Source organism: Heliangelus exortis, chromosome 22 (assembly GCF_036169615.1).
Source record: "Heliangelus exortis chromosome 22, bHelExo1.hap1, whole genome shotgun sequence".
In the NCBI taxonomy this organism is placed as follows: Eukaryota; Metazoa; Chordata; class Aves; order Apodiformes; family Trochilidae; genus Heliangelus; species Heliangelus exortis.
In genome coordinates, this window is record NC_092443.1 from 10416215 (window position 1) to 10440274 (window position 24060).

At 38.5% G+C, this 24060-nt stretch overlaps 1 protein-coding gene and 1 long non-coding RNA gene across 2 annotated transcripts in view; both read left to right on the plus strand.

The window, feature by feature from the left end:
• MED27 (mediator complex subunit 27) overlaps nt 1-24060 on the plus strand; it is an 85385-nt gene that overhangs the window by 34994 nt on the left and 26331 nt on the right. Inside the window, exon 4 of the mRNA XM_071765972.1 lies at nt 22404-22497. Coding sequence (XP_071622073.1) covers nt 22404-22497 — 94 coding nt within the window. The remainder of the gene's footprint in view (nt 1-22403; nt 22498-24060) is intronic.
• Nucleotides 3899-9190, plus strand: LOC139806409 (uncharacterized). The gene is made up of 2 exons (XR_011730238.1): nt 3899-3942; nt 8912-9190. It is a non-coding gene; the product is annotated as an uncharacterized lncRNA (long non-coding RNA).

Consider the following 24060-nt stretch of genomic DNA (forward strand, 5'->3'; position numbering starts at 1 on the left):
AAGCAGATACACACATCCCTTCTGAAAAGCAGGATGGCTTCTTCTGGTTTGCAATTAATAAATGCACTAAGAAATGATGACTCTTCATTTTTTTCTTTCCTCTTGAAATGTAGTAGTTAACATAGTTATTTAACCTCGTATTATTTTGCTTGGTACCACATCTCAGAAGCAAATTCCTGGTTATGAAGTTGGTTCCACAACACTGTGGGAGCTGAGCAAAGAGTTCAGAGGAGCTGAGAGCAGAGAACCCCCAGAGGTGGCCCCTGCCAGTGGAGCATCCTGCTGGGAACCCAGCAGGCTCAGGCATGGCACTGGTTAGCTGGAAAGTGACAGCAGTGAAATTTGTAGAGAAGAAAAAAGGAAAAGAGAAAGCACAGGATGTTGTCTGGATTTGTGCAGTTGTGTTCATTGGCACACACAAGAGAGTCAGTTAGTTTTAATGGGAATTTTTAGGGGCCTTGGATAAAAACCTTGTGACTTTGATAGCTTTGTTATGTGAGGCTTTCTCAGTGCTCCCAGATTACTCATCTTTCTTCTCTGTTTGAAAGGAAATTGCCAGAACAAGAACTTGCTCACCACAAAAGGTACTGAGACTCTTGTCCTTTATGGTGCCTTTTAGGATCATTTGTGGTGACATTTGTGGTTTTGGGGAAATAAGCACAATACCAACAATAAACATGTGGAAGTCTGGTTCTTATTTGACAACTTCAGGCTCAGTGGACAGAGAAGCTTGAGTAAAAGACAGTCCAGTTTTTTGTTTTAGGGCTTTTGAACTTGTCTGGTAAATCTCTTGTGCTCTGATGTATGCCCTAACCTGACAGCAAAAACATTGTAATAGAGTGAGTAAAAATCTCTGAATTTGTACTCAGTTGCTATGAGCAGACCAGCAAAATTACTTTTTTTTTATTAAAAGAAAAGATTATGATAGTGCTGCCCATTATATTGTTCTAGATAAATGAACATCAGAAAGCTCTGAGGACAACTTTTCTTTTAGTTCATAATAAAGACTTGAGGATGGAGAGCTGGGCAGGCTCAGGAGGGCCAGGTTGTTTATGGCACTTGTTCTGGGTGAGGTGGAGGAGGTCTCTAGCCTGCTTCCTCCAATTCTGAATCCATTTAGATTCTTGTTCTAGAGGAGAAGCAGTCCGTACATGTTCCCTTGCAGCTACAGTAGCAAAAGATGCTCTTCAATATGTAGTCTCCCTTAAAAGCTTAATTTACTGGCTCAGCAGGTATCTTCATCTGGATTTGGAAAATAAACTTAAATATATGCCAAATTCTATGTCATCCCTAGTTTGGTTCAATATGAGCATAGTCACAGTGTTAATGCCCTGTCAGTTTTAATTGTTCTGGCATAGAAGCTGTGCTGTAAGATTCTGTTGTATTAGTTCAAGAGCTTTCTTTGGGACACAGAAGTGAAATCTTCAGAAAGGAATTTCATTTTTAAAATCCAATGATGTAGAATTGAAAAGATTAGCTATTTTTAACAGTTAACTGAAAGGTGTAGGGGTGTGTGTGTATGTGTGTGTGTGTGTGTGTGTGTGTATATTTATATATGTAAACTATACACTCAGTCATCGGATGTGCCAAGGAAAATTATTTGGAACTTAACTTGTGTAATTTACCATTTCTACATGAAGAAAAATCCTGATGAGCCCTTTGCCAAGAGTTTTTGGAGGAAAGGGCTTTTTCAGTATTTTTTTCATAAACAGCATCTAATTGCTTCTTAAGTTCAGGGATTTGCATTATGAAAGAAAGAGACAGATGAATTCTAAAGATAAATGGCAAAGCATGCTTAAGCCACTAAATGTTTTGTATTTTTTAAGACCATATGTTTAAAATCTGCTTATCTGGTCTGGCCTCACTGGCTTACAGAGGTTTGAAATCCCATCCAGGGCTTCAGATTTGGCAACCCAGAGTCTGCAGGTGAAGGGTGGCACCTGTATAGCAGCTGTGGGCAATGTGGTCATTTAGCAGGTGGGTGTTGTTACTGCAGCAATTCCATTTAGTATTATGGGTTGTACTCTGGTGTTTGGGCCTCTTCTTAGAAGCATTTGAGAGTAAAAGAGGGAAGTGCATGGCTCTGTTTTCCTTGCTGAGAAAAGTCATCAGAAGTTTTGTGCAGTTGTAAAATTCTTCTTTCCCCCCTTCTGGCAAAGCTGCATTAAGTATCAATATTCATTAAATACCACAGAGATGATAATGTAATAAAGCAATAATCCTCAGGACCACATCTATACCTCTCCAGTAGAGCTGAGGTTGAGAATATAATTAAAGATTAAAACTTTGTTTGCATTCTGGAACATGGAGATATCTTTTTGTACAAGATGGGGAATTGTATTAATAAGGAAGAGATCAGTTTCCAATAACATCCAATACCAGGAGCTCGTTTAATATTCCTGTTCATGTTTAAGTTTCTCACAGTGTTCTTTTAGCTTGACTTCATTGAGACAGTGCAACAGGAATTGCTGAAGAACATGTTGCTGAAATACATGACCCTTTTGCTACACAAATTTTCATATGAAGGAAAAAATCAGTTCTTTACATTGCAAAGCAATAATATTTAAATTCATAGGTTTAATTACTTTGTAGCCATATACCATGTAGATCAAAGAGTAATTTTAGTGTTTGCTATCTTGTGCACAGTTTGGATCATATCGTTGTACTACTTTCTTTTTATTTTTAGTAAGTGGATGAACACCTGCTCTGCAGATGTTTTTTGAGGCTTTTTTAGTGTAAGTTGCAATGTATTGCCTACAGTGAGACTGCATTTATTCTTAGCTGAAATACTGATTCCTTTGTTCAGAATTTATGTGCACATCTTGCAACATCATTTGATATCCAGGTATGCAATATTTCACCTGCTTCAACTAAATAGAAAGTTTCTTTTAAACTTTCCATAGTGTATTTCATCAACTTGTTAAGTAACTTAACTTACCTTCCCTTAAAGAATCTCAGCCATTTGGTTCTTTGCTCTTTTATTATTTTTCCTGCCCATGTGTATGGTTTTGTTGTATATGAACAATCTTTGTTAAATACTTCTTTATCTTGCTTTTTAATAAGCTCTATAATTTTACGCAGAAGGTCAAAAATATTGGTATTTTAACTAGCAAAGCTAGTCTAGCTAGGTAGAATACTAGTTCTTAGTAGCCTCTGGTGACATTAAACAGGTGGTTTTGTGACCATTTCTCTATTCTTAGAGGAAAATCTATTTCAATTATAAAACTTAAGCTGTGCATTTCAGGGGTTACTATTCCATTCTTTTCTAAGTACAGTGGTGTTGGAGTGGTACAATGTAATCATGCTGTTGCATGATATGATTTCCCATAAAATATTTCAAAGGAATACAATGTATATGTAGTATTTTGTTTCTTTAAAGGAAAACTACAGAATAATATGAACCTATTCCAACTGCTGCCTACAGCACTGCTTCAGAAAATAGCAACATCCCAAAATGAATTTTTAAACCATGGAGAACATAATGGAGAATAATGAGCAAACAGGAAACCACTATTTTGGCAGCTTTATTACGGGAAAATAAGTGCTGAGAAATTCACATCATAATGAATTTTAGCAGCTATTGAAAATATGGTAGCTTTAAGTTATTTTGAGATACAAACATGTTTTGGTTTGTTTTGGATTTTTCTTCAGGTTTCCATTCTGTCTATGAAGCAGAGCTGACAACAGCTCCTTTCAGAGGAGTTTTGGGGAAATGGGACTGGGCCCTGCTAGAGAGAGAGAGTGAGAGAAACAGAGTGTGTGTCTGCCTTTCCTTTAGGTTTAGTGAGACCCTTGGGTGCTTCTCGTGTCCTTAAACACAGTGAGCACTGAAATCAGAACTTTTCCTCCCTATGCCCTGTGATGTCATCACATAATTCTAGTTTCTTTATTTTCTTCTCAACAGTGAAAGCTGAGAAATCTGATTGTCTGGATTACTCCCAAGTAAGTGGCCACAACAGGATTAGAAATTCTGATTTAAGTTCACCCTAACCCCAATGCCTACATTTAATAGACAGCTTGGAGGTGATCTGATTCTTTTCAGATTCAGTAGCCACTACACTCAGATTTCAAAGCTGGGGAGCATCTGCTGTGGTGGAACTCATGTTGTATTACACATTACCAGGGAAAATTTGTAGGTGATAACACATCATTAAACTTTATTGGACTGAGTTTTATCAAGAGAAGAGCTGTGCCTGTGGGTGTTGTGTTGTTCTTTCAGCTCTTTGAATGTAACTAGCAAGCAAGTTAACTAGTCCTTGACATTTGGATAAAAGATGATTCTAAGCTTTTAAAGAGAGAGCGAGATTTTTTTTCCTAATGGCCCCTGTCAGCAGCAGTGAGAAGTGGTTGGAAGAGCTCAACAGATGGCTGTGCAGAGCAGTGATGGGGCTGCTGTAGCTTTAGCCTGTTTCTTTTTGTGTGTTTTGTTTAAATACTGGGGGGTGAGAAGCAGTCTGCTGTTAAATATAATGGCAATCTGTCCCTTTTAGTTATGTGGTATTTGCTGGTTAGCACTCACTATAATGTAACAGGAAGGAAAAAAACCTGCAAAGTACAGTTTTGAGTCATGAGGGGCTTCATTTGAGAACTCCAGTGAGATCAAATCCAATATCATACATGGATCAAACATTGATTAGTCAGCTTATTATTTGTAGCCAAAGATACTTTACCAAGATCTGCTTGAAAAAAGAGCCCAGGGGGTAATCCGGTTGAACTTTCGATTTCAGTGAGAAGAAGCAAATTGTAAAATAAATAGCTATTAATTTATTTTATTTCTCTGCTTTGTTTTCAATTCTGTTCATTCAGGTTCTCTCTCATGTTTGGTTTTTCTTCACCTCTTCTAAGTTTTTGTATATCAAAAAATAAAAATCAGATCGTCTCAGTATTAAACCAGCATCAGTCAGAAGGATAAAACCTCTTAAGAGTGTTAATATATTTTTAATTTTCATTTACGTTGATCTCCCATCAGCAGAAGTGTTGGAGCCCCAGAGGGAGCTGTGTGACTTGGGCAGTTGAGTAGGAACCAAACTAATCCCTTACACTGTTAAGAGGAAGTAGTTCTGCAATAAACTGTTGTGGTTTTCCCCAGATTTGATCCCTGTTCCCAGTACATATGGGGTGAGGAGCAGTGGGGTGAAGAGGCACTTCCCTGCTTTCTGCTCAAGTGCTCCCCTGCTGCAGTCAGTGGTGGGTCACAGGCTGATTCTGTGGAAGGTCACCAAGTGCTGCCAAAGGTCTAATGATAATCTGAGTGGACTTTTTATCCACTGCATGGGTACAGCGTGATGTTGTGTGGAAATTTTTGGGTGGTTTTTTTATTATTATTATTTTTGTGGGGTTTTTTAAAATTTTGTTACTGAGAGCTGTCAGTTTGAGTCTGGCAACACTTGGTAACTGAGTAATCAACACCTCTGTTCATCTTTAGAAATTACTCTCTTAAAAATTCTAATCTTGATCTAATCTCCTAAATAAGTCTGGCAGAAGGGGTTTTTGTAATAATCTTCTTTCTTTAGTTATACCAGATCAATGTTGTTTTTTTTTTTTCCTATAGTTATGAGCCGAATTTCACGTTACTGTATTCATTAAGTGTTATACAGCTGCATATTTTATTACAAAGTAATCACAGAAAACAGCAGGCATGATCAACACAGATTGTCCAAAGCAAAGATTTTGACTAAAACCAAATGTTCCTTATGATATTCATTAACAGGATAATAATTTTTATCTATACAAGAGAACAGGGATCCTTGGATCCCTAGTAAATTGCTGAAATGCACATTAGTTGTGCTGTAAAACTTTACAGTGTGTATTAAAATCAAGGAATAATCTGTTTTACTCACTTTTAAAAAAAATACCCTAATCAACCACTGTGGAAAAAGAATGCATGTAATTAAGATTTCATCAGTTCTTTGTCATATGTAGAGCTTCACTCACTATTGTGTTGTGAGCTGTTATGGACTGATGGCCTTAGCTTGAGTGTCCTTGTAGTGAACACCTCTGTGAACTCATCTGTCCTGCAGAAATCAGCCAGAAGAGTCCTGAGGTTGATTCCAGTTGATATTTTGGTGCCATATTCCACAAGCTAATCCCACAAATAGGATTGCTATGAGTGTGATGTGCAGCCCTGTGTGACTGAGTGGTTTGAAATAATTCCCATCTCCTTTGCTGCAGATTAGCTGGGACACTTGGGCACTGGGAAATGAAAACCCTGCATCATTTTGGGAACTTTGGGCTGTGTCCCAGCCTTGATCTGCATGTTCATTTTCTGGAATATGCACAGATCTGGAACAGTGTGTAATTAGTGTTACTGGGGTTTGCAGCTTTGTTGAAAAAGAGCAAATTTCTGACTCTTTGATGTATGTTTGCCTTAAAGGTAATGTTTGTGTGAGAACCATGCCATTAAAAGGTGGCGATTAATTAAAAGTTGTTCCACAGTCCCAGCTGTTAGAAGATGCCTGAGCAGCATTTAGAGCAGAACACTATTATTGCACTGTAGGGAATCCCTGTACTTTTACTAAAAGAGAAAGTTAAGGATGAGGATGTAATGTGTAATTAAAGACTGCAAATACTAGTTTAACTGCTTGTTTCTGTGTCAAAAAAAAAAAAAAAAAAAAAAAAAAAAAAAAAAAAAGGATATACCCTACCAGTGGTTGGACTAATTAGACAGTGAAGAACAAGCTGGATAAGAGGGGAAATTTGTATGAATTTAATAATGATATCAAAGCATTTGCTAAAGCTGCAATTTTATAATGTGATTGCTTTAACCCTTTTTTTTCCCCCCCTAAGCTTTACTATTTGAGGGAGGGTGATCAGTGGCTGCTTTACTGCAGCAGACAATCGATCCAAATTCAAAGTGCTGCTTGCCAAATTCAGAAGTGCTTCACAGCAAGGGTTTCCATCTGCATGGGTTGTATGTTCCCTGCTCAAAGATGATGAACAAAGGAAGTAGAGCCCTGATCCAGTGGAGGAAGAAGGTCTCTGCTTTGGTGGCTTCCCAGGAGCAGTGGTACTGTGTCATTGTGAATGTGTTCATTTGTGACCTCATTTCTGTGCCTCTAAGCCACTCTCAGTAGCCTTTAGCTATCTGAGAGGAAAGCTTCAGGAAGACTGGTGGGAGGAGGGATAAAAGTGCTTTCACATGTGAAACATGGACTGTTGAGGAGAAAGGAATCTCTGGGTGTATCACAGTAAGGAACATAAGCCATAGCTGACAATAAAGGCATCATGAAAGTCTCCTGCAGTTTTGACAGTAAGTCACCAAAAAGGGAAAGTTTTCCCAAGGAATGAGTTGCAGACAGGGACTTGCCTGTGGTCTCAGGTGGTTGTTCCCTGGGGAGGACAGAGGGTGGTGGGGTGGTGGATGCTACTGCAGGTGTCTCAAGCAGATATTTTCAGTCCCCATCAGCCCACCAGATTTTGAGTTGAGAAAGCCAGCTAAATGTCCCTTCTGACTGGAAAGGCTACAGAGTTTGAGAACTGCCTTGCTCTGCTTTCTTCACTTGATGTTAAAAATAACTGTTATTACTTTTTAATTTCACTTTAGGGCATTCTTTGGGTATTCATGTGTTTACAAGGAGCCCTATGGGTGGGTTAAATGAAAAAAAGCTTGGGTAGCAAATTCTAGCTGGTGACTTTCATAGAGTCTAAACATAATCTCAATTTGTAGTGGTTTAAAGTATTTAGATGTAATTATTTTGCTTGTCCCATTTTCAAACTTGCCAGTGGAAAAAAATAAAATGCAACCTTTAGAAGTTTCAGTGGGCGAGGTGACTTCATTTGCACTACTGTACAGCTGTTATTTTGTGTTATTTACTGTTGTTTTCAGTCCTGGTGGATCAATTTTGCAGAGCACTTCTTCCTTGCTGAACAGATTTTACCTAGTAAAGCCTCATTGCACCATGTTCATAATTTCAGTCGTTATTCAATAGTATGTATGTATAATTTTGAAAACAAGTGTCTTACTAGTTTAATGAACATTTCTAATTAGACATGGATACATTTGCTTCATTCTTTTCATTTATTTCTAACATAAAAAATAAAATGCTAAATACTGTGGACAGGGAAGACCTATTAATATTGGCAGATTTAGTTGTGCCTCTGTGGCTGTGTGCAGTCTCTAGTGTCTCTGAGTCATGGCCAGGGGAATCCTTTATTAAATCTTCTAATTTTAGCAACCAAAAGCATCTCTCTGCAGCAATTTTTACATTGAAATTAGATTTTTCTTTTGGTGGGGTTCAAGATTGTTCTTACAAGTTCTGTTTTAGGAAAGAAGGTATTGGTTGGGCACAGAGGTCATGCTGAAGTGGTTTACTACTTATTTAACCTTTGCTAAATTTACCTGGACACTGGAGTGTAACAAAATAAGGATTACATTCTGTGTATGATCACTGTGCTCCATTGTTGCCTGTAATACTTATGTGTCCACCCCCCACAGAATATGACTGTGCAGTAGTGTTTGCTGCCTCGTTCTATGCCAAGTATATTTAAAAGCACTTAAAGATACAGCAATTCCTGAATAAGATGTTGCAGAGCAAATTACATTCTTGCTGAGTTGCTCTCTGCCTCAGTTTCCCTACGTGAGCTGTGTGAATTGCTTCACCTGGGAATAGTGCTGAGAGTGACTTCAGTAATACTTATACAGAGCTGGGGTAAGAGAAGGCATTAACTGCAAAGCAGATGCTTTCATCTAGGGGGAGAGTATGAATTTTTGTCTTTTATTGTCATTTGTTCAAGACCAGTTGGTTTTTTACCAAATGCCAAGTCCAGGAGTGACACATTGTGAGCAATGAATGACCGTGTAATTCCTACTTGCAAAGACCTAATGGGAGGCTCTAACTATCCACTGTCAGCAGTTGTTCTGATAAATGAGTGGTGATGTATTATTCTGTATCCTTTGTGTTCTTGCCTTTAGGTGTTCGTTTCAGTGATGGCAGACAAAGTGCAGACACATGAAATAATTACACAGCAAGCACGGCTGGAGCCTGTCAGTCTGTGTCAAGCTCCCTGGACTTCTTGAATCTCTTCAGCTGTCAAGCTCTTTTGCTGATTGTTGCATTCAGTGTTTGGTGTTAGAATCAAATGAGCTCTAGAAATGGCAAAAAATACGCTGCTGTTTTGATGTGTTTTAAGTCAGAATTTAATATCTGTGTCCGAAATAGCACAATAAAACTGAGCTCCCCTCGAGCCAAAACCCAGGCTTTTCTACTTTCCTATTTTACATGCAGAACCTTCTTTCATTTTGGCTTTTGCGTTTTGGCAGTTGCTCAGCAAAGATGATGCTTTTGCTCGTGACAAATTCGTGTGCTCCTTGTAAACAGGTCTTACAAAAAAGCCTTTTGTGAAGGACTGAAAGACACGTCAAATTTGGATCTATATTTGGGGCTAATCAGCTACATGGCAGACTCAGTTTGAAGAAGGATCACACTCGTATCTGACAGTACTTTACCTTTATAATAATAATAACTACATTTAAACATTTATTGCTTTTTAATTATTTTTTTTATAGTTGAATTTTAAAGCTAAGAGGAGAGGGTATTAGGCTGGTTAGCCAAATGTCCCTGAGGTGTATTGCTAGCAAGGCAACCATAAATTTGAAAGGTTAGGAAATAATTTCTGGTTGATAAACAATTGGTTTGGTGTTTCAGTTACTGGAGTCTTGTCTGTCCACTGAGCACACTGAATATGTAGCTGGAGTTTCTCCAGCTATTCTCCTGTGTGTTTATTGTGCAGATGCTGCCTCTGATCACCCTCTGCCTGCTGCAGCTTCTGGATTTTCTAGTCCAGCAGACATTAATGGAAAGATCCACTGTTGCAGTGGGGCCTCCAGACTGTCAACTCTGAATCCTCTTTGATTTTCAGTTAGAGATTGAGTTGGAAGGGACGGGGGGGTTTTCTAGTCCAGCCTCCCATTAAGAGATGGTCTCTTGTCACAACTAGGTCTGATTAGTCATGACATTGCCTAAATGAATCTTAAAATCCTCCGGGGATGGGAAGGTACACTTGGAGCTATCATCAAACAGTTCACCTGCTTCTAGAGTTTCAGTTAACCCTGTTCTTGTCTAAAAAGGTCTGCTGAAAAGCCAGTTCTTGAAAATAAACCTGTTGTAAGGTGGGTTTCAGCGGAGGTGGTTGATGGAGGGAGAAAGGAAGTATCTTTGGAGAAAATACATTGATGTATATTATAGTAACCTGTTAAATCCAGTGAGAAGCAGATGGGTTAACTAAAAGGACTGCTACAAGTAAGAGTGCTTGGGATTTAACATAGTATTTGTATAATTTTATTTTTAAAAGTGCAGTTTGGCTTAAAAGTATCTTATATATTGATGCCTCCATGATCCCCTCTACTTTGAAAGATTCTCTTCATTTAGATAACAGATTACTTCCACAACAATGTGTTTTTACAGCATAATAGGCAATAAGCAAATGTACTAGCAGGTATTTCTGGGGAAGTGAAACTAATTTCTTGACATGACAGAGGATTGATAGCTCTTGTATGCCACTTGTAAAATGAGCATGTTGACAGAAAATGCCAGGTAGAACTATTTTAACATGTGATTATGCTATTAAAATGAAAATTTATTTTCAGTGCAAAGATAGCAGCTTTAGCTCCACCGACAGAAAATCAATTATAATTTTTGCTAGTATGGCTAAAATATTATCTGCTGCTACTAATTTCTTTTTGTTGTTCCACAATTGCTGGTTTTTATTAACTCGTCGATGGGAATAGAGATTCTGATATTGAAGCCCGAGTGTTTTAATATCCTTTCTCTCCTAGTGTGTACTTTTACATCTGCCTGCAGTACTGTGGTTGAATCATCTGTTTCTTAGCATGTGTGTTTTTAAGCCACTGAATGGAAATCTACAGGAATATTTCCTGTAATGGAAATATGAGAGGAAACCTTTGACTCTGGCTTTTTTTTGGCCCCTAACCCAGGGATTTATCCTGCTCAGGTCCTCAACATATATTCCAAAAGCCCCAAATCCTGCACAGATCCTTCTCAGCTCCTGTCAGCTCTCATGCCTAAGCCATAGGAAACCTGACATCTGATGACACCAGTTGCAGCTTTTACAGCTTAAGAGGTCAAACAGGTAAATTTTTCTGTAGCCATGAGATGCAAGGATGGAAAAATGGAAGAGACCGTCAGAAATCAGACATTATTTCAGCTGTGTTCACATTCATCTTACCAGTGTTCACTGGAAGGCACAACAAAATACCTCTCCAGAAGACAGTCTGCTCAAGAATTGGTCCAAGTTATTTGGCCTTGCAAAAAATAAGGTGTCTTCTGTGTTCTCCACCAGCAAGCTTTTATGCAAGCAAACTTCTGTTTGCTGTTGCTATTAATTGATTTGGTAAAGTGTTAAGTATGTACTGGATCTTCAAGATCTGCATTTTACAAATCTCTCAAATACTATCTGCTGAAGTTCTCCAGACATCTTAAAATGTTGGTGTAAACAAGCTGCAGGGAGCACCTGGTTGTGGGGTGGTTCTTACTTTTCAGCTTGCTTCCAGTATTTCCATATCTGTTAAATTGCTCTGATTTGTTTTGGAGAATTTCAAGAAAAGAGGGGGTTTTATCCCTCATGTAAGGTCTGTCCAAAGAGTTGACTAAGTTTTCAAATCATAAATAAGTCCATCTCCTGAGTGGGAAGGACAGGGGATGTTGAGAAAAGTTCAGCTCTGATCTGAGCATCGAGCCCCTCCAGATGTGTCAGTCAGCACTGATGCTGGGTGGGATGCAGGGATGGAGAGTGCTATTAGGAATGCGTCTGACTCATTAGAGCAATGCAATTGTGTTTTGTCTTTGTTTTGGAGCTCTAGAAAACTTGATGATGATTGCAATTAGACCAAAAGTGAAGAATAATTAAATGATTAGACAAAAGTCAAAGTGCAGAAATGCCTCTCAGTGCAGTGAGCAGTGAATGCAAAGCAAGTATGGATAGAGCTCCCTTGAAACATCTGCGAATTCACTGATGCTGAGTAGAAGAACTGCAGGACAATCTTTTGTGGTGATATATACAATTTGGTTGTATTTTATGTGTTTCTGTAGGGCATCAGTTTCAACTGGTTGACTCTCAGTAGCTGCACATTAGCTAATTAATCATATCATTTGCTGTCATGTAACTTGGTGAACCTGTATCCTGGTAGCAGCATGAATTGGTGATAATGGTTTCCTAATGATGGTAATAGCTGTAATAAGCCTGCCCCTTGTGGTTGGCTTCAGCTTTTCTCTGGTTGCTTTTAGAGAAATCTTTGATATAAGGTTACTGTTAATGGTAAGTTGTGTCTGCTGATACGCATAATTTGCAGCTGTATGCATTAGTATTGCTGAGTCCCAGTCTCTTCTTTTTTTCTTTAATTGAAACCCAGTGCTACAATATTGTACATGGTTTTGATATCAAACTACTCTGTAGCTTTTACTCTGTAATGAAGCAGAGATTTTGGGTTTTTTTTGATTAGTTATGGTTTTTGTTAATACTATCATCAGACCTTTTCCTAGCAAAATATAGAGCTCTCTGTTGGATGGGATGCTTGAGAAGATTTGCCTAGAGAGTTTAAAAAAAAAAAAAAATTGCTGACTTTTTTTTCACAAGATATCTTTAAGCTTGGGTGGTGTACCTGGATAATGTGAACAGCCATCTCATGAAAAGGAAAAACATAAACAGGAAGTTTAAAACAAAACCCCCAAAAGTAACCTGGCCTTAAAATAGACTATAATTTCTCCCTGTATTCAACATTTTGTTTGTGTGCAGGGAATGTGTTTAGTCAGTGTAAAAATCTAATTAAATCTTCTCAGTGTAGTGATTCATAGCTGACCCTCTCTTTATAGGAGCATCCTATTAGAATAATAAACCACTCCCTGCTGAAAGACACTGTCACTGACAGGCAGGAGAGACATTTTGGCTACTGCTGAGGAAAGGTTGAGAGGGCTCCCATTGCCTTCAGAGTCTGCAAGAAATCTTCTGTTGTCCCTTCTGGAGAAGAACTGCTGAGATGCTGCTTGGCAGAGTCTGAGTTCTTACTTGAGACCATATAGGGTCCCATCCAGCGTTGGGTTATTTCATACCACTCATTCACATTACAGAGGGCAGACTTTCTCTGTTTTTATTTTATCATTAAGGACTGTGAATCCAGAGAGACTTTTTAATCTGTACCTATCAGCAATTATCTGTTCATTTGGAATTGCTTTACTTTGGGTAACCAACTTTGACATTTCTTAAGGGAACTTGGTTTTTACAAGTTTCAGTTCTGTATTCATGAGGTGGATGCTCAGAATTAGGGAAACAGATCTACGAGCAAAGGTAGGAAGTGTTTATAACCATGTTTGTATTTACCTAAGGACATCCTTATGTCTTGTTTTTCACTCAGGCAGCTTTCTTACTATACTTGTATAAACAGAGTTGTACTATTTTCTAATAGGCTGAACATTTCTCCCCAATAGCACAGGACAGGGTAGTTTTAGAGAGGTTATTCTGCTTTGCATATATTTGGCATGAAAACTGGTTTATGTTTTACTTTTTAGGGAAGCTCTGCAAGCAAAGTGATACAGGTACAAAAATATACTTATGAACAGAACTGGATTTGCTTATCTTGGTGTTTCCTTGGCTTTAGTCCAGGTTTCAGCCCTGTGAAGTACTTTAAACTCTGCTCTGCCTGTTCTGTGCAGTGGAGGAACAGGAGGGGAGCAGAGACTCAGCATTTGAAAAGCCACAGTGAACATAAAGCCTGTCTGATCTCTGTTTGGTTGCACTCTGATCCTTGTGTGCAAGGGGAGAATAACATCAGAGGAGAAAGAACCTGATTACAAGATTGGGGAAATGGCCAAAAGGTGCATCATATTTCTACAGTTGCTTTGCTGAGGTGTCTGGACTGTATTTGGCAAACCCAAAAGTAAGTGCCACGATGAGCACTTTTCCTTTAACAAACTCTTCTGTTTACTTCTGCTCATGGTGGCAGTGTCTAAAGAAAAAAGTTTTTCAAAGAATTTGCTTGAGGGAATTAGCCCTCCTCCCCCACATTGACTTTCAGTGGAAGCCACGCAATTAATTTCCATGAGCCCTAAAAAAATCCCAACCAAAGGAACAGCTTGTCATGTTGGAGGAAGAAGTGATGAAAAGTGTGTTTTTTAGAAAATAATATTTTATCAGAGCTTGGTGACTTAACTGATACAAATAAACCTGTCTTATGAAATAGTCAACCCTACTCTGCTCTCCTCTTTTGTTAGCCATTCCCCAGAGGGTTCTGTCCTTATTGCTTCCTTCCTCACATCCTCTGGAATTTGTGTTGCCTTCAGAAAGTCCTGGGACTTGGTGTGCCACACAAAAATAATCACTAAGACCTGTTCCTTCCAGCAGTACTAGTTATATGGTCAAGTATAGTGTGTAAAAAGGTCTAACTGTGAAAACTATAGTCTGCTTCTTATTCATCAATCTCAGCACCCAAAGGTAAAATCTTGCTGCTTTTGATATGTATAGAATATATAATAGGGATCATGCATCATCTGTTGCTGTTCATAAAAGGGGGTAAGTATTGTAATTTCTTCTCTGTTGAGGGAGACATAAAGCATAAAGGAAGAAAGAGAGGGGAAACTTCGCTAGTGAAGTAATTCTTCAATAGTAGAGCTGAAAATAATGTGCTATAAAATACTGATTTTGAGCTTTAAAAGGGTGAATTCAGGGATGGCAGTGTGGAATAATAAGCAGCAGCATCAAGATCCCATCAAGTGGCAAGTCCACACTTGTGGAACTATTCCCATCTGTGGGTGACATACTTATTTTTGAGAATCTGGCTGGGCAGGTGGCCTGAAAACCAGCTCAGCCCAATGCCTTTTCTAGAAGCAGACCTGATGCATTCTTTTGAGTCCTTTGTCAAAGCACTGTCTGGTGTTTACTGAACAGTTTATGTGTGTCACAGCTTCATCCTCTCTCCCTTGCTGCATGGCTGACTGGTGAGTGCAGAAGTGGTCTGACCTTACCCTGCAGACCCAAGCAACCTCACGTGAGCTTTGCTGAACTTCAGGTGGTGGAGAGGGTGGGGAATATCCATCTTGGAAACCCCAGGGGGTAGAACTGTGGGTAGTTTGTACAAACTTTTTTTTTCTTTAATTTATTAAAAGGACAGCTCTATCTCTTGGCTTTATTTTCTTCTGAGCTCTTGTGGCACAGCTTTACTGTATGGAAATGTGTGTGTGCAAATTAAGGCATGCACGTGGGGCACAAATAGGCTACAATTTAGAAGTAGTTGAAGAAACCATCTTTGTAGATAAATGCTGATGTAATTCCCATTCTCATCCAGGCCCCTGAAAGTTCCTGTTATTAGCATTTATGGTTGGTCCATGGAGCAATATCTAGTTTCATGAAGCAGTAGAAATATAAACATTACGTATATGCTGTGAAGCATCTGAAATTTTATTACAAGTTGGGAGGGCTGCATTTCCTTTTGAGGTACGTATGAAGGAGTTAATGATGTTTTCTGTAAAGCACAGACTAGTAACAGGCTCAGACAACATCCTGGTGATGACTGTGAAGTAGATGCATGCTTATTTTGTTAACCAGGTTTCACACATTCTAATATCCATATTCCTCCCTTGATTACTGCTGTGAATTAAAGGTGTCTTGAAGAGCATTCCACATAAGTATAAAGAAAGCTATTTCAACAATATAATAAAATATCCATAGGAATTTGACTGCAAGGTCTCTATTTGTAACTTAGTTTTCCTTTTAAAGTTACACTTTTTTAAGGTGGTGCACTGGAATTCGATGTTGTTTGCATTTCATAAGCATTCAGCATGAGAGCCTGCATGCATTTGGAGCATCACTGCCAGCTCATCCCTTTTAGGAGGTTCCTTGCAGGTTTGCACCACACCACTTATCAGTGGACTCAAAGTAGCACTGAAGAGTTCACAATTTCGTTTGTTGTCTAAACAATACCACATAAATAACACATTAAAAAAAATATATAATTGTTGTAATAGACTGATCCCATTTTACAGTATTCCTGGTCCATGTTCTGAGCAGGAATAATGCTGACCCACTGCGTGCAGCCACACAGAGAGCTGGTAAAAACACAGTTTACATTTAAATGAATACGTTTTTCTTCTTTTTTATTTATTTTTTTAAACTAGATCATCTGTGTGATCTTGCTCTCCCAGCACAGCACAGCTGAGGGGGCTGCATGTACCCTGCAGCACGCGGGAGGGGATGTGTCACTGCCTTATGGCACTATTGCTGCTGAAGACTGAAAGTTGTTGAATCACAGCCTCAGGTTTCTAAATGTCTTTGTAAATCCAACCCTAAAACACTCTTGTCTTGCCTTCTAGAGAACTGTCCAAACGACTTCACATGCATCCCTAAGTGCTGTACCAGGTTTGGCCTTTTGTGAGGGAGAAGTGCAGATGGTTGTTTGATACAGCTCCCTGTGCATATGCTTTTGAAACAGACCACCCTGTGTTTATATGTAAACACTCCTAGACTATTTAAGCACATAACTTAAACTTTTGCATCCACTCAATAACACAACATAATTCCTCTGTGACCAAAATAACATCCCTAGGAAAGCTGACAACAAGCTGACTGGGAAGAATAATTGAAAAGCTGCTGCCTTTCAGGTTTGGAGCTCAGGCTTCCAGATGCATGTGGTCTCACTTCTCCACTGCATTGTGGGGAGGAGTTGGGCATAAATCTTAGCAAATTTGTTCTTTAGGACCTTTACTTAAAGCATCTTAGCAAATTTGTTCCTTACAGTCCACACATTCTGGCTTGTTGCTTCATCCACCTGCAGATTTCTGGTACCAAGTGCCAGAACTCCCATGTGCTGATCAGATGTTGTAGCCCCCAGCTGAAGAGCTGCTTGTTACTTGAGGGACTCAGGTTTGCCCCTTCTGCCCTCAGCTTACCTCATGGTAGTTAAAGTCAGATATTTGAAAGAGGCAACATTTTTCCTTTATAACATCATGAAGGAAGAGTTCTCAGCAGGAATGGGAGGCTTTGAAGGAGTAGCAGAAGAAGGAATTTGTGCAGATGAGAGAGGAACAGAAGGAAAGATGATGAGCCAGGAGGAGCCTGGCTGGAGTCTTCCACCAACAGAAAGGCTGAAGTTAGGTGAGAAATGAGAGAGGAAAGGACTGAAGCAGTTTGTTCAGAAAGGACAAGAGGGCAGTGTTAACAGCTGTAAGACAAGACAGCCTGGCAAGGAAGCTTACAGCTGGAGAAGCTGGGTAAAACAAGCTACTGACTCCAGCAGTGGAGTGATGGAAAGAGAAGGATTTTTACAGAGGTTCAAGTGAAAAAAAAAAGAGCAAGAGCCTGAAGAAACAAATAAAAAAACAAAAAAACAACAAAACCTGTGGAATATGAGAAATAGGCAGAGACTTCCAAGATTGATGTATGGATCTCATGAATTGTGCCAACTGTCTGATTTAGTCTTGAGACTTGAAGTTGCTTTCTCGGCATGAGAGTTGTTGAATTTTCTTTTCACACTTCATTGCCTCTCCAAGCAGAAGTGTCATCTTGGAAAAGCTGGCAGAGGTCACTGTTTTAATAACTATTGTTAATTGATGCTTCTGAAAAGCCTTCTATCAACTTGAATTTGCTACCTGCAGAGACTCGCTCAGCAGGTGGCTGAATCAAATTAAAACTTTAATTCACTGATTAATAAATCACACTAGCAGTGTGCCTATATCATATGTTTAAAAAAATACAGTATTTCTCTAATCAGGCTGCTTGCGAACTACTTACTCTCTGTAAAATCTGTAGTATTTAAAATCCCACTGTTGTTAAACTTTTAAGTTATATGTTGAGTTTCGTTCTGCAAAAGAATTGATATTCCAGAAGTCTCAGTAGAGTGCAGGCGGTCTCTGTGCACTGGTGCCTTTATTAGGGAGCACTACATGTGCTAGCGAGAGTCTGCAGAGCCAGCCCATGCTTCTGAAATATCAGGCATGTGAATAGAAATTATTAGGTTGGTTGAAAATAGAAACTAAGAGAAAAGGGGGAAAAAAAAAAAAAAAGGAAAAAAACCCCCAAACTGGGAGCAAGTAATATAATAAGTATGAAGATTTGTAGAGAGTTTCCCCTATTACTGTTCAGGATGTAATTAATCCAAATTCAAGAGAATTGTGGAGTTTCTGTTGGTCTCACATGTGGTGTTCTCCACTGAGTATATAGGAAAGATTACACTCCTTTATATTACAAATGTGAGGGTTTTTTTCCTTTTTCTTTCCCTGGGAGCATTTAACAAAATCTCCTTTCTTCCAAAAGACCTCATCAGAAAATTATTATTAATACCTGCACTTCTAATTTTTAAATTGTTGTATTGAGTGGAAAAATGAACAGTGTGCAAGTTAAACACTGTGTGGGATAAATGCTATTTAAATCTTGACTAAGCTGTTAAACATCACACTAACATTGGATTGCTGAGTCTAATCCAGAAAAAAAAAAATTAAAAAAAAAAAATGAAAAAGAGAGGTCACATTAGAGAGCTAAGCCATCTGTCCATTGTGGAATTTAAAGGCTTTTGTAATGAGTTACTTTTCTATATTACTGTCTTTGCGGGGCCTTTGTGGGAATCAAAGTGGTGTTACAAGGCCATTTATCTACAAAGATGGTTCTTGAATTATTTCTACCTTGTCAACCTGATGTTTTAGTATGAAACATTTAATTTTACATTTTGCATAACTAGTCCCTTATAAACAGTATTTTCTAACTGGCTTCAGAGGTTCTTCTGTTCCAGGCATTGTTCCTCTATTATGGACCAAAGGATTTATTTATGTGCTTATTGGAAAAATGGCAGAGAGATTTTTCAAAGAATCTCTCTGCTTTATTCTAGTGTTGATTCTTCTACATGCTCATAACGAGGCTTCCTTTGGAGTGTAACATTTTGAATTAATTTTAGTCTTTGCTAATGCTCATGTAGTAGATTGTTGTGTTTTGACATGTGCAGTATTAATACAGCAAGCTTGTAGGAAAAAATAATGATTTCTAGAGGTGACAGCTTTGGAAAGCATCTGATGTCAGGTCTGATCTTTCAGTCTGTTTTTGTTGTACATTCAGTGCATACCTCAGAATGAGACTATTTATCATTTTTAAAATAAAGATTTTCTGTCAAAAATAGAATTTTAAAACCTCCTTAAAAATCATGAATCTGTGTCATGAAGGAGAGAGAGTAGAGGAAAAAATGGGAGAGAAGTTGGTACAACTGCTATTAAAGCTGCTTCAAAAATCCTCCCTCTGACCAGTAAAATTACATTAGCAAAATTGCTTTAGTATTTGATTTAATTTAATGGTCGGAAGTCCTGCAGGCCAAGTCTGTTGTTTTTTCCTAACTGGGCTGCACACAGGTCTGGATTAGGATGCAGGTACTGAAGAAGTTACATACAGCTTTTTTTTTTTTTTTAGTAGAAATGGTCTGACATAGGATGTTGCAGTTATAAGTTGTTAATGTATTGTCTGTTGAGGCCTAGAAGAATCCTGTGCTGCATTTGAATATGAAGATTTACTGGGTATGATCTGCAGTCATCTGTGATCTGTCTCCAGACCTTTTAGAGCATCTTTTGTGTGCTACAGAAGCTATGGGAGCAGATTTTGTCTAGACATCATTCAGCCCTTCGTAGGTGGAACAATGCCTGTTCTAGGACAAGAGGAGAAGCTTGTATTTAATTCTAAGAATTCTGTAGATTATTTTTTTCTTAAGATTAAGGTATGCCAAGTATTTGAGAAAATCTATTTCCATTTGCTTTCCCCACGTTGTGTTATTTCTTCTGCGTTTGTAAATGCTTGTTCTAACCAGCATCTTTTGTAAGTATGAGGAAACTTGAGTTGTGGTATGTATGTTAAAAGTTGTGTTTATTGGCAAAGTCAAATTAGACTTTTCTCCATCCTTAAGTGCTACGCTTCTGAGACTTTAGAAGAGGTTCTGTGGCACAAATAGGAACTATCATTTTTGAGCTAAACTGGTTGGAGAGAGATGTGTAAATTGTGACTGCTTATTTGGCACTAAATTAATGTATTTAGTGTCAGTTTGGTAAAATAACTTCCAGACAGCAGCTTTTTCTCTGACCCTCTTTCCAGACAGCCTCAGGAGTGCACTTATCTTTACCACATGTTCTTCAGTTTTCTCAGTCGTCATCAGTTACACTTTTACATTACTTTCCTGCATCTGATTTATTATATCCATCCCTTTGCAAGATGTTTTGCCAGATGTCCTTTCTGAAGGGCATGTCTGTAGAAGAATTTTGCCTCAGATTAGGTTCTTTTTCATTTTGTATTTGAGGTCACCGTGTAGTGGGGCTAATTTAGTAATTATATATAATTATATATGCATCTGTGAGGAATCCCTCTGTTTTGATCAGTCCTCTGGAAACCCTGATGAAAAAAGGCAAAGGGGCAAAACAGTGATGTGCATCAGTGCTCTTTCATCACATTGGGTTTGGATATTCTCTGGCATCCTCTTGACTGAGAAGAGAAGGAAAAGGCAGCTTGTGTGGATGGTCCTGACAGAGCTGCTGAGCCTTGCCAAAGCAGAAACTGCTTTCTGAAGTGTGTGGTTTTAGTTTGGTTTTTTTTTTTTCAACTGACCTGTGAAGAGTGGTACAAAACAGGCTTCAAAGCCAAAAGTATCTTAGAAGCTCATCTTTAAGGTCTTTTGAACTGGTTAATATAAATTTAAAGATTTCTAGTTTGCTGTATGTGATTTCACTTAAAGGGAAGCTCCCTCCTCTCTTTGGAAGCTCCCTGTGAGTTTCCTGTTCTGCCTTACACTGCTCAGGTAGTATAAGGTGACAACTGGATTTGAGTCAAGTTTTAAGGCATGTGGTCAGGACAAGTTTGACACTTAAAAAATAATCATATCTAAGAAAGATTTGAAGAATTTATTAACTTCAGCCAGCCATTTTCTCAGGAGAAATAGACACATCCTTGGGATTTTCCAGGAGGACCTAAGAAGATGAAGTGCCCAAGTCCTACTGTTGTGTGGCTGATTTAAAAATCACTTGGCTTTTCCTTCTTTAATGCATACAGTGTCAGTGTCTTTTTTAATGCAACTTCATATTTTGTGTGGTTATATCTTTTTGTTGCCCAAAACTTGGAAAATTAGAAAACTTAAGTTATGCAATAAACTGCATCATAATGTGCAAGGCTCTGAGGCAGGTTCCTAACCACATCTGGATCAAGCACCACCCAATCTCTCCTTTTTGCAATAGCTGAATTTATTTGTGGAGTCTGCAGTGATTGCATTTATGAAACACTATAAGCTCTCATGCTGTGTTTAAAAACAAAAAATAAAAAATATGGGATTCAGCAAAGTTGCAAATAAGTTAGGTGCACATTGTCGATGTGTAACTTACTCATCCTGATTGTTTCATGCATCTCCTCTTTCACTGTGCTAAGGAAGTTCTATGGATGTGTTGACTTAGCTTACCAGCAAGGAAGCTCTTAATGAGTCATGCAAGTAAATGGGGGAACTTTTTCCTGCACAATGACAAGTGTGGGTTAAGGTTTTTGTGCAAAATTGATTTGATTTTATTTTTTTTCTGAATATTTTTAATTCCTTGCAAAATAACCATTGGAGCATAGCACCGTGTTGGAGTTTTGGGTTGTTTTTTTAGCAACTAAGAGTACAGCTGAACTGCTGCATGGATGACACAGTCACATACCCCCTACTAAAGCAAATACTGTGCATTTTAATCTGTCCAGGAGTGGCTGAAGGATGTGAGCTATGCCCATGGGATCTGAAAGGAGGTTTTCTCTGTTAATGGCCATCAGCTCTGAATCCAATAGTTGGGAACCAAGAGCAGTGTATGCCAGCTCACTTTGGCCTGCAGGAACAGAGGGATTTTACCCAGCAGGGATGGTAGTATTTTACCTCTGTGTTTGATCACCCCAGAAAAATTCCTGAAATTTACTTGGCAGTTGCAGAGACATCAGTGCATGAGAAAAAACTGGGGGGGGGGGGGGGGAGAGGAGGGGAGAAAAAAGCCCTAAAATAGTCTGAAGACTTTGATAAAACCTCCCTTTAGTTTATAAAAGAGGGGGCTAATGAGGTGACAACCTGTGAACGACTGAATCTCTTTGGAAGAGAAATTTTGGTAGTGTCTCCTTCAGCCCTTAGATGCAAAACCAGAAAAATAGGACAGCAAGAGTTTGTGGCTGGCAGATTAGGTCCAAAGATTAAGAGTGTTCATGTATTTTAGGGTAGAGTAATTAATTTTCAAAGCAAGCCCTTACACAGGGCTTTGGAATGTTTCCTCTTAATAACAACTTTCTTAATTGCCTGCGTTTTTGAAGAATATGGAGGTATCAAAGAGTAATTAATTCACAACAGTCCTGTGGACATTGTTAAAAGCAGTAATAATCTGAGTCTGGGGCAAGGACCATGTGTGTTGATTCTCTTGTTTTGTTTTCTTTGGTAGATATGTTGATGATGTGATCAATCGGATTGATAGGATGTTCCCTGAGCTGTCTATCCAGCTATCCCGGCCAAATGGAACCTCTGCAATGCTTCTGGTGAGTTGGATCATTTAATCCCTTGAGACAGATTTCTTAGCAGATTGAATTACTGTTCCTAAAATGCATGTTATTAAGGATAATTTTTTTGAGAAACATTATTTCCCTCATCCGTCACAGTAGTGCAGGCCCTTTCTTGCTCTCGGGCAAATGAGTGGTAAAAGAATTTCACCTTTAAACAAAAGATCTATTGCTTTTTGTTGTTAAATGTGGTGATAGAAATATGAGTGCAAACTCAAATATTCCCTGTGTTCTTCAGCACATTTGGCAATGACTGAGCCTTAATCATCGTAATTAAGAAGGAAAAGAGTGGTGGGAGGAAGTAAAGGAAGAAACCAATATGATTTAAATTTGCTCTTGGGTCACTGAACTTCTGTTGTATGATGAAGTCAAGAATTTGCCTTTGAAGTAAATGAGCAGTAAAGGCTGGATTAGAGATAAACAAGTCCAATACATTTGACTTATTTCTGCCTCACAGAGCAAGATTTCATTCCTGAGGAATCTATTGTTCACATCAGATTTCAGAGGCTGCTGTTGTGCTTACAGCATGAGAAGTTTGTTAAGTGTTTACTCTAAGACAGCAACATGGAAGAGGAGTCTGCAGAGTGGCAGTTGGATGCTAATTCTCCTCTAGGAGGGTGAAAGGCAGAAGTTGCATCTTTTGCCAAATTTTAAACAAAACTGGAAAATATACTGAATGCACAAGTGAAGAATGGAGATCAGATCAGTCTTAGAGTTTCTCATGGAACTTGCCCTTTTTGTTTTTCTTTCTTACACGTTACAAAAGGCTTCAGTGTAGTGTACATCTGATTCTATTTTTTGTTTCCAAGCAAATGGTAAAATGAATCTGAAAATCAGATACTATCTCAAAGCAGGATCATTTGGTGAACATTAGGATCCCTCCTTAGGTTTTTATTTCGGTTTTATTTTGTTGACTTTAAAACACTATTATGGTTAGATTTTTGTTTGTATTTTTCAAAGATTGTTAAGTTTTCTATCATAACTATAGCTGTGTTAGCTTTCTGTGAACAGCCTCAAATTTGCAAGTGATTAACTGAGTCAGAGGTTAAAATAAGCAGATGGCATTAAAACATTTAATGTGCAATTGTTGGATTCACCAAGTGGAACAATGTATTCTGGAAAAGAATTGAATTCATCAGTGCAGTTCTAGGAACCTGTAAGTCTTGGAAGCTTTTGCATTTCTACTTATGATGTGACTATATTTTGCTAGGGAAAAATGTCTGGGTTTACTTCAAAACCATTCCTTTTTCTCAGAGCCCAGTCCCTCTTTGCACACAGTAAGTACCTTCCACTTCCAATAGCTTTCTGAGGTCAGAAAAGAGATGATGCTTGTCAAGATTTGGCCAGAATTAAGAAATGATTTAAAATTATCTCGGATGTGACTGATCAGGAATAAGGTGGGTTGGAAGGATGATAACTCTTAAAAGATACTTCTTTTATAAGCAATAACAACTTACTGAATTCCATGGTGTAGTTGCTCTACACCATGGATAGCAAGGATATTATTGTTACTACAGGATAGCAGCCCTGTGTTGAACCAGT